General features: G+C 41.5%; 1 protein-coding gene across 1 annotated transcript; it reads left to right on the top strand.

The window, feature by feature from the left end:
• Positions 1-577: 577 nt before the first annotated feature.
• Positions 578-9585, top strand: LOC111974262 (serine/threonine-protein phosphatase 2A 55 kDa regulatory subunit B alpha isoform). Its single transcript, XM_024001930.2, has 10 exons — positions 578-879; positions 1376-1453; positions 5436-5533; positions 5661-5826; positions 6005-6117; positions 6252-6429; positions 6650-6814; positions 7152-7321; positions 7646-7737; positions 9170-9585. Exons 1-10 carry the CDS (start codon positions 873-875, stop codon positions 9444-9446), a joined length of 1344 nt encoding a protein of 447 aa, XP_023857698.1. The 5' UTR covers positions 578-872; the 3' UTR covers positions 9447-9585.
• Positions 9586-11354: the final 1769 nt, after the last annotated feature.

Here is an 11354-nt window from a genome sequence, read left to right as displayed (position 1 = left end):
GAGTGAGTCGACTGGGAGCCCCCACAGTGAATAGTCCTGTAGAGAGTTTTAGTAAGGTTGGATTTCTTGCGATTATAGCGTTGGTGATCAACTGCATTGTACTGATGGAGCGGAAATCATCAAGATAGATGTGGTAGTTGCAGCAGCAGATAAATATTTCGGTGTAAGATTTTTTAGTGCAGAAGATCTACAGAAAGTTTTGAGAGAAGGGGTTCCATCCTCCCAGGCCGACGGCCTGGTGTAGGATCGTTTAGGGCTAAGTAGTGGGATTGGTTGGTGGGTTTGGGGGCTAGTGTATAGGATGGCAGGTAGGTGAAAAATCTGTTTCCTTGAGCAAGGCACCCTGTTTGCTCTGGATAAGTGTGTCTGCTAAATGGCTGAAATGTAAATGTATATTAGGTGCAGGGTGAGATGGTGGTGCAATTTAAGGTTTTCCCTTTATTTTTTGTCACAATGTGGAATGCACATTCCGAACTGAGAAAGGAAGCAATACGCCAAAACACGTCTAGTCTACCGGAAATTCACAAGAAGAAGAAGTCTGTCTCTCACTGACGTCAATGCAGGACTAGGTTGCGCCATTTTGAAAGTAGAAGCAGGGAGAGGGAAATTTTGCAAGCAAGCAGCCAGCTAAACAAGAAGCTTTGCAAGGTGTTCCAAGGGAGCGTTGCTGATTGTCAAAGCACTGCTAAGCAAGATAAGTGACATGAGAAGTTGAAGAATAGTAGGGGGGAAAAGCCACACACTCTATAGCTTTACGATTCACCTGCACTCATCGATATTCTGCTTGTACACACCCTAGCACGGTAAACTGGAAAGATAAGCAAGGGCCCCAACCAAGACAAGCCCTCCTCGACAGAGATTCCCTCTCCACCATGGCAGGTAAAGTTAACTAGCAGGCTACTAAAATAAATAAAATGGTAAAGTTAATCGCCCATAAAGTCTATAAATTGTTTTGATGTAGCGTTAGATTGTCCGTTTTCTTGCCATTTAGAGAGAAGCTAGCTAGCTAAGGTTAGCGTACTACGTCTACGAGTTGAGAGTGTAAACGCTGCTCTGCATGTGTTGACCAGCTTTAGTGGAGGATTCGGCTAGGTTAGCTAGCTAACTCTACCCTCAACATTTAGATGGCTAATGTTACCTAACTTTATCTGTGTTAGTTATCACTTCCACTCTGTATTGAAGCTAACGTTACCKAGCAAGGATGTCTATAAGTTGCCCAATAGTTCTCTTGATGATGTTTTATGGAAAGTAGCTACAGTAGTCAGGAGATTATAAACAAAGCATGCTGATCAAGAATATTCATATTGTCTTTGACATCAGAACCATGATGATGCAGCTTTTGATTTTCAAAGCATTGCTGTTTGTGCGGTTCTAGGAGCTGGCGGCGGAGGCAATGATGTGCAGTGGTGTTTTTCTCAAGTCAAAGGAGCGATTGATGACGATGTGGCTGAAGGTATGACTGATGATTCAGACTCTAGACTGCTAACTAGCTAGTTGATGTAGTGTGCAGTTAGCAACGACAGCCACCGACTCACTTTCACCTCTCCTCTCAAAACATACGATAACTTCAATTCAAATCACGGAACACAACAAGCGTTTATTAGAGACGGGCTTCTATTTGAGCCAGGCATCTATTAATACATACAGACGTTTGCTCATTTGCATAGCTAGTTGATTTTGTTTAATTCCTGCATTCACTTCAAGCATTTTAATCAATCTATTCATTGCCTGCACAAATGTGTTTGTCATGTACACACAGTGTCAACAATCATTTTGTCTTAGTATGCCTATTTAGGAGTTGTTGACTTTTTGTGCTTGCCAGTTAACAGCTGAGAACTGCAAGCTACTGTTATCAGCCAATGGCTAGCAGTTTCTTACTCGTGATGAAAAAACGGATGATTTCCATAATTATTTAATGTAACACATCAAACTTTAAACCTGGTAATCTATTCATGGTAATCTCGTAAACAATTCATTTAGACACACGGTTTATTTGCTGAAATGTGTGCCTTTGCCCYGCTATTAAAAGGGACAGGTGGCTTTTTGAGACTCAGTTTAATTTAAGTTTTATGGTACCCACCATGATTCTCATGATATAGTCTTTCATGACATGCAGTTTTGGTCTGTAGCCTTCTTCATCTCATGATGCAGGTTAGTAAAGCATTGGTAAAGAGCCAATGTTAYCTGTTGTACTTTTCCACTTAAACTCATTAAGATGCTGGGAACACTATGGCACTTTTGCTTTTTAATTTGAGAGCTAGTAGCCTAATTGGGTTTAGGTTGCATAGACGGTGTGCTTAGTTGCACATAACATATAGGGAAAGGTATAATGACTCTTGGGTGCCTTTGGCTCACCTCCTCTGTTGAAGTGTGTGAATAGCTTGGAGCCGAGTATGATTGATCACGTGTCCACATTACAAGGTTCTGTTTACAGTACAAGCTTTGCCTGAGAACAAGCGTAACAAAGCAGAGTAGGTCAGGATCTGTGTGTGTCTGTAGCTAGGTTTCCATCCAATTGGCAACAGATTTTCATGTGAATATTCAAAAATCTGCATAAAAACAATAGGAGTATTTTCTAGAGATGTTTCCATTAAATGTACTTGTTGTGGATAAAGGCTGTGCGTGATGATATAGTGCACCTAAATACAGTTGAAGTCAGAAGTTTACATACACCTTAGCCAAATACATTTAAACTCAGTTTTTCACACTTCCTGACATTTAATCCTAGTAAAAATTCCCTGTCTTAGGTCAGTTAGGATAACCACTTTTATTTTAAGAATTTGAAATGTCAGAATAATAGTAGAGAATCTTTTATTTGTTTCATCACATTCCCAGTGGGTCAGAAGTTTACATACACTCAATTAGTATTTGGTAGCATTTCCTTTAAATTGTTTAACTTGGGTCAAACGTTTTGGGTAGCCTTCCACAAGCTTCCCACAATAAGTTGGGTGAATTTTGGCCCATTCCTCCTGATAGAGCTGGTGTAACCGAGTCAGGTTTGTAGGCCTTCTCGCTTTTCAGTTCTACCCACAAATTTTCTATAGGATTGAGGTCAGGGCTTTGTGATGGCCACCCCAATACCTTGACTTTGTTGTCCTTAAGCCATTTTGCCACAACTTTGGAAGTATGCTTGGGGTCATTGTCCATTTGGAAGACTCGTTTGCGATCAAGCTTTAACTTGCTGACTGATGTCTTGAGATGTTGCTTCAATATATCCACATAATTTTCCAGCCTCATGATGCCATCTATTTTGTGAAGTACACCAGTCCCTCCTGCAGCAAAGCACCCTAACAACATGATGCTGCCACCCCCGTGCTTCACTGTTGGGATGGTGTTCTTCGGCTTGCAAGCCTCTCCCTTTTTCCTCCAAACATAACGATGGTCATTATGGCAAACAGTTCTATTTTTGTTTCATCAGACCAGAGGACATTTCACCAAAATGTACGATCTTTGTCACCATGTGCAGTTGCAAACCGTAGTCTGGCTTTTTTATGGCGGTTTTGGAGCAGTGGCTTCTTCCTTGCTGAGCAGCCTTTCAGGTGATGTCGATATAGGACTCTTTTTACTGTGGATATAGATACTTTTGTACCTGTTTKCTCCAGCACCTTCACAAGGTCCTTTGCTGTTGTTCTGGGATTGATTTGCACTTTTCGCACCAAAATACGTTCATCTCTAGGAGACGGAACGCATCTCCTTCCTGAGTGGTATGACGGTTGCGTGGTCCCATGGTGTTTATACTTGCGTACTATTGTTTGTACAGATGAACGTGGTACCTTCAGGCGTTTGGAAATTGCTCCCAAGGATGAACCAGACTTGTGGAGGTCTACAATATTTTTTCTTCTGAGGTCTTGGCTGACTTCTTTTGATTTTTCCATGATGTCATGCAAAGAGGCACTGAGTTTGAAGGTAGGCCTTAAAGCATCCACAGGTACACCTCCAATTGACTCAAATGATGTCAATTAGCCTAAAAGACGCTTCTAAAGCCATAACAAAATTTTCTGGAATTTTCCAAGCTGTTTAAAGGCACAGTCAACTTAGTGTATGTAAACTTCTAACCCACTGGAAATGTGATACAGGGAATTATAAGTGAAATAATCTGTCTGTAAACAATTGTTCGAAAAATTACTTGTGTAATGCACAAAGTAGATGTCCTAACCGACTTGCCAAAACTTGGCAAGTTTTGGCAAGTTAACTAGTTTGTTAACAAGAAATTTGTGGAGTGGTTGAAAAATGAGTTTTAATGACTCCAACCTAAGTTTATGTAAACTTCTGACTTCAACTGTATAAAATTGACGGTTAAATTACCATGTACCTATTTTAAAAAGTACAATTTCAATTGCTTTCCATCGCATTTTCAACTCTACTGATGGTTTTGTCACACAAAAAAAGTGCATTGTATAGCAAATGTGTTTTTATTTGTCAAACAGCAGCCAATCATCGATCCTCATGTCACCAGAATAAGACGCTCAATATTTATTTGAAAGGAGCATCAAGCTGATCTCCGTGTACTTTCACCACCCTGTGAAGTTCGTTGTTTATTTAATCTAGCCTAGTAAACTGCATGCTTTCCCAAGTCGTACTGGGAGGATCACACAATATATCATCACGTGACTCAGTTTGCTTCGATATGGTAGTTATGTCAACATTTGTGCATAAGTGTTTCCACTGCCATTTCTCTCTCATAATTACATTTACAGACACACAAAAATCCTTTCTTGTCTAGTGTGTTTTGTAGACATTTGGAACATTTACCAACAAATGTGCAGTTTCCATGAGGCCTGTCACTTTTTTCCTGACATGTACTTTACTTGCATAAAAAGGTTGAATGGAAACCTGGTTGCTGTGTGCCTGTCCCGTTAAGTTAATCTAAACAGACTTTCAGACATGCGAAAGGCTGCAGGACTCAGACAGTGGCAATGTGGGACATGCAACAGTTTTCATGCTGCAACAAAATATAGTTTATTTCTGCTTGTTTCCTTTCCCCTTTGTCTGTTCCTATTGGAACTGTGGAGAGGCAGTGTGTGGCTGTGGCAGGAGCTGAGTCAAGCACTTCTCCATAGCACTCCTGTTATGTTGGGGATAGCACTACCCTACACTCAGGCTTGTGCCAACCTCAGTCATAAGGGAGAGATTGTTGAGCTAAAGGCAGCGGGATGAGAATTCTATGGAAGTGGTTAGCTGCAGATGCTATGTTTGTTTTACATTTTCCCTCTGGGGTGGTTAAGTAGGCCTATACCTTGCTTTCCACAGCTTCTCAAAATCAGATTTAGGCTAGTAGTATTATGCTCAGTAGTGAAATCAGTGCACCACTGTTGGGCACTAGACACATTGCTAAATGGAGAGTTCCCCACCTCAAAAACCATGACAAATGTTGATACATCTATTATTTTGCAAAAATAAATTTAACCTACTACTTGTCATGTTATTTGTAACAGCTGACATCATATCCACTGTGGAATTCAATCACTCTGGGGAGCTACTAGCCACTGGGGACAAGGGGGGCCGCGTTGTGATCTTTCAGCAGGAGCTAGAGGTAAGTAAAGGTTCCTGCTCAACGCAGTCCACTAAAATCAATTACTTGACTGAATCTTGTCTCAGTAGTAAYTTTATTTTTTACATGATTGGACCCAAAATCTGTTATGCATGTTGTCATTGTGCAGAGCAAGAACCAGCCACAGTGCCGTGGGGAGTACAATGTTTACAGCACCTTCCAGAGCCACGAGCCTGAGTTCGACTACCTGAAGAGCCTTGAGATCGAGGAGAAGATCAACAAGATCCGGTGGCTGCCTCAGAAGAACGCTGCACAGTTCCTCTTGTCCACAAATGGTCAGCAGATTAGTGTGTGCATGTACCTCCCCAACCCTTCCTCTGGTGAAGATGGGGAAACTCTAGATAAGCTGTTTTATTAAATTGACTCATTTGTATGATTTGAGTAGGAGAGGGATCAACAMAAATATTTAGCTTGTGCAGAAGCAGTGTGACATGCATGTGTGTTGTCTTGCAGATAAAACTATAAAGCTGTGGAAAATCAGTGAACGGGACAAGCGACCAGAGGGGTACAACCTCAAGGAAGAGGATGGGCGCTACAGAGACCCCACTACCGTCACAACACTACGGGTGTGTAGACCTTCACACACTCAGAGACCCCAACACTGACACAACTAAGAGTGTGTAGACTCACCCTATACACCTAATCCTATACACACACAACTCATACTACAGAACCTGCTAAATCTCTTCTTCACCATCAGGTCCCAGTGTTTCAGCCGATGGACCTGATGGTTGAGGCCAGCCCCAGGCGAGTGTTTGCTAATGCACACACCTACCACATCAACTCCATCTCAGTCAACAGTGACTGTGAGACCTACTTGTCTGCCGATGACCTTCGCATCAACCTCTGGAACCTAGAGATCACTGACCGCAGCTTTAGTATCCTCTGTTTGGTCCCCATCACTTTTTCCTTTCATGCTGTCTGATAAAATATATATATATATATGTAGACTGTCTTGGATAGTACTGTAATCAATTTGACTGAGACAGTTCAATAAAGCACAATTCAAGTAATTTGTGGGTCAGGGTAGTTCAGGAGCCCCTTTATCTGTGGTGGTGTCAGAGCTGTTATGTTTGCCCTTGACCTCACTGACCTCAGACATTGTGGACATCAAGCCAGTCAACATGGAGGAGCTGACAGAGGTGATTACAGCAGCAGAGTTCCATCCAAACCAGTGCAACACATTTGTCTACAGTAGCAGCAAGGGCACCATCCGCCTCTGTGACATGAGAGCATCCGCTCTCTGTGACCAGCACTCCAAACGTAAGTGGCATCTGACAGTGGAGTCAAAGATTTTAGCTTCAGACAGAAGAATGCTGTGCCCTGTGGAGACGACMAGGTAAAGTGACTAAAATGGCATATTGATTGAAATGACTACTACATGTACGCAGTTTTTCGGAGACAGATTAAAAGTACTGAGAAGCCCAGAAATTTCAGAGACCTTGCAAGCAGATGTTTCAAGAGTCCATTCCTGTCATTGACTACTCAATCAATCAAATGTATTTATAAAGCCCTTACATCAGCTGATGTCCCAAAGTGCTGAACAGAAAACCAGCCAATGAACTGACTAAGCGAGCACACTTCTCCTTGTCTCATTCAGTGTTTGAAGAGCCTGAAGATCCAAGCAATCGTTCATTCTTCTCTGAGATTATCTCCTCCATCTCTGATGTCAAGTTCAGCCACAGTGGGCGCTACATGATGACCCGGGACTACCTGTCCGTCAAAATCTGGGACCTCAACATGGAGTCCCGTCCAGTAGAGACTTATCAGGTCAGCTGGTGTCTGTGTGGTGGGAGATGGTGACATCATGGATGTTGCGTCCAAAATTCTATTTGCTTGTCAAATCTCTAAACTTTAGTTTGATACCAAAGTATTCCACTAGGGGGAGATATAGTGTATACATGTGTCCTTTACGTGTACACTTGTCCTGTATTGGCCCTTGTTGTATTTGATGGTTTTCAAGCAAGGATACATTCAGTTGATTATTGTATCATTTGATGGTATGCTTATATTAGACTGAACCAATGTATTTTTTGTGCAAATATGATGTACTGTTTTCAGTGTCTTGATAAACTATAATTTTCCTCCCAACAGGTTCATGAATACCTCAGGAGTAAACTGTGCTCACTCTATGAGAACGACTGCATCTTTGATAAGTTTGAGTGCTGCTGGAATGGAAACGACAGGTGAGAGTCAAGTTTAGCATTAGGTTTAGAATTATGAATAGCTGTCTGACATTGATCATGAAGTTGATGCTGTATGATACATTAGATCAGGGATGGGCAACTCCAGTCCTCTGGGGCTGGAGTGGTGTCACACTTCTCCCCCTCCCTAACAAATACAGCTGATGTAAACAAATTGCATTCTAAACTGAAGATCATGATTAGTTGTTTATAGGAGTCTGGTGTGTTAGCTGGGGCAATCAATCAGGCCCCCGAGGACTGAAGTTGCCCATCCCTGCATTAGATCAATGTTAGACATTGAGGACACATTAAAGAGTAATAGTTGTATTTATTTTGAAGTTGTACATAGTGATGTTATGTTCCATTTGGCCTGCAGAAGAAAGGCTGTAGCTACTGTAAGATACAGTACATGGGGATATCCCCTCATCTGAACTGAGCGGCATAGACCTTATCAAAGGCTGCCTTTATCGCTGTCAAACAGAGCTCAAGGCTCGCCCTTGCATTTTCATGTGACTCCGCCTGCAGTTTGATAAACGGCATTGGCACTTGGATTGGAACCAGTTGCTATGGTCAGATTACATGAAAATAGAGCTATTTGGCGACACGCCAATGGCCGGTTTGGCGTTTAAAAACAGAAGCATATGCAGAGAAGTACCTCATATCTACAGTAAAATATGGTGGTGGAAATGGTTAATTGACCACAAAAGCACTATATTTGCAATGGCCATCTATCTCCGGACTTGAACCCCTTTGAAAATCTGTACTTTGAATTGAAGAGGGCAGTCCATAGCAGCAGACAAAGTATATCAATGATCTAAAAAGATTTTGTATGGAGTAATGGTTTAAGATCCCTCCCAACATGTTCTCCAATCTCAACATTTTAGAAAAAGGCTGTGCCATTATCCTCGCACGGGGAGGGTGTTAGACTATTGAAACAGGGGGGCCAATAATTTTGACCCCTATCTTCTTTACTTTTTAAAATTTGTTAATCTCTTTCTCTGAGCTATTGTATTAGCATTTAAAAAAAAAAAAATGAATTTCCCCCTTTTTGCATACCATATAGGTCTGTTTATTTTATAAAGTATTTTTGCTTATTTTAATCAAGGGTGCCAATAATTATGGACCTGACTGTAAATGTATTTTACCTTTATTTAGCTAAGCAAGTCAGTTAAGAACAAATTCTTATTTACAATGACGGCCTAGGAACAGTATGTTAACTGCCTTGTTCGGGGGCAGAACAACAGATTTTTACCTTGTCAGCTCAGGGATTCGAACTAGAAACCTTTCGGTTACTGGCCCAACGCTCTAACCACTAGGTTACCTGCTGCCCCAAATGAAATGTTTTGGTTCGATTCTGTGATTGAAAGACTTGGATGTGAAACCACTGTCAGTCTGCCACTACCTCAGTTTCATTCCCCACCCTTGTCCTCCTCAGTGTTGTGATGACGGGCTCATACAACAACTTCTTCAGGATGTTTGACCGAGGCTACCGGCAGGATGTGACCCTGGAGGCGTCTCGGGAGAGCAGTAAGCCTCGTTCTGTGCTCAAGCCCCGCAAGGTGTGCACAGGTGGGAAGCGCAAGAAGGACGAGATCAGTGTAGACAGCCTGGACTTTAACAAGAAGATCCTCCACACGGCCTGGCACCCTCAGGACAACATCATTGCAGTGGCCACCACTAACAACCTCTATATATTTCAGGACAAACTGTAACAAATATTCAATGAACCCTTCATATCCCAGATCCCACTTTAGCCTCACTACTCTGGTCCCCAACATCTCGACTGGAGAAGTGCAGCAAAACGCCTCTGTTTTGATGGCTTTCTTAGTCTTATTTCCTGTTCAGGGGGCTCCAACAGTACCACACTTCTTCTGCCACATTGCAACTGTTGTCCACTACATCCCAAAGGGAACACTTTTATAACACTAGTCTTTAAGATATTGTTTATTTTGTTAATTTACTATGTTGCTCATTTAACGGTTTTGGTGCCACAAGCATTTTTTATATATACAAGCATTTTTTTCTTTTGATAGGAAGTTGTTCCCTCTATCGTTGACACAGATCACAACATTGCTATTCTTCACTGACCAAATTGGCAAGCTGACAGCTCTCAATTTTTGTCCCAGGCCATTTGCTCACCCTCCTCTTTCACATACAGTACACACTTACTCTAAACATTGATGTAGACTAGCATACACACACAATAGCTCAACTCAGTTGGTGGGCTGGGTTGGGGTCTGGGGGTAATTTCGAGACGACCATGTAAAATATACAGTTAGCCAGTCTGAGACTACAGACAAGGGTTAACTGTCTAGTAAGCACAGTGCCCTTCTCCAGAGCTAGCCTACAGTATGAAGCCATTGCTTTTCCAAGTAAACGGTAGTGGGCAGAGGCATTGCAGCCTAATCTCCTTCTTGCACTTAGAGTGCCACAGCTCAGCACAGAGGCTCCAGTGCAGTAATTGCAGGAGAAAGACAGGCCTGCCTTGGCTGACCTGCATGATTTGTCCGTTTTTAAATGTGAGCGGCACCCATTTGTACCTCTGCTGCTCAGTTCCATGCATGCGTCTTGACTTATGCTTATGTTTCTTGTGAATTTTTAAGTTTTCCCTCTGGATCAAGTTTTTTGTTTGTTTTTTAATGATGTTTTGTACTTCAGATAAAGAATAATCACTATAATTAGTTTATTTTTGTATGAATTAAGAAGACAGAAATATTGATTCATATTCTTTAATCCCCTCGCACTACTTGGTGTAGTCTGATCACTGTTGTCTATTAAGCTGTAGGTTTTGGACTGATCTATGGACTGAAGGATTACTTGGACTGGTGATAGTTAATGTGACTTATTGTGTTAAATTCACGTGAGCTGCGGGTTTAAAGATGGAGTGCATATTAATGTGCCATTAAGAAAGGCTTTATGCATGTTGGATGTCCAAATAAGTATTTTCAGGTATGTGTCACTGTGGAATCATAATGGTCATTCGTTTTTGTATTTGGGTTACTGTAACCGATATTGACTGGAATGGATTCGGGTGCTTCTGAGTTAAAGCTAGTTCATTTGCGCTAATTGTTTTAACTCCGGTGTGGGTCTGTGTGCATCCGTTTGTTTGCCATGGCTGTGTTTTCAAKAAAAAAATGCACTGAGTAAAAGAGAATTTTATTATTAATAGCCCATTGTACGTTGGTTGAGAATGGGAAAGGCATTATCTGTTTGCTTCAGTTTGACTGAAGAAATGCTCTTAACCGCGCGTTCACTGAGTATCAGGTTTATTGACTAGACAGGGTTACTGACTTGAAATATTTTATGAAACAATATTTTCTCTCTTTGATTGTGCATAAGTTCTTTATGCAGGAAACAAACTAAACTGTTAAGTGAGTTGTGTTAGTGGGTATCATTGGATGGAATTACTGGGTAATGTCAGCTCAGGGCATTGGAGACAGTATTTCAAATAAACCACATTTCCAGCGTTTGTACTGTATTTAGTCAATGTGGCATTCTTTGTTGATATTTTGGGAAGTAAATCATTTTTTGTTCTGTCTGTAGCACATGGCTACGCGAATACTTGATTGACGAGATACCAATTGTGAGCCATTTGATCGTAATAAGTTAGCATTAAGCGT

Source organism: Salvelinus sp. IW2-2015, linkage group LG15, assembly GCF_002910315.2.
Source record: "Salvelinus sp. IW2-2015 linkage group LG15, ASM291031v2, whole genome shotgun sequence".
In the NCBI taxonomy this organism is placed as follows: domain Eukaryota; kingdom Metazoa; phylum Chordata; class Actinopteri; order Salmoniformes; family Salmonidae; genus Salvelinus; species Salvelinus sp. IW2-2015.
This window is presented reverse-complemented; position numbering and strand designations above follow the sequence as displayed.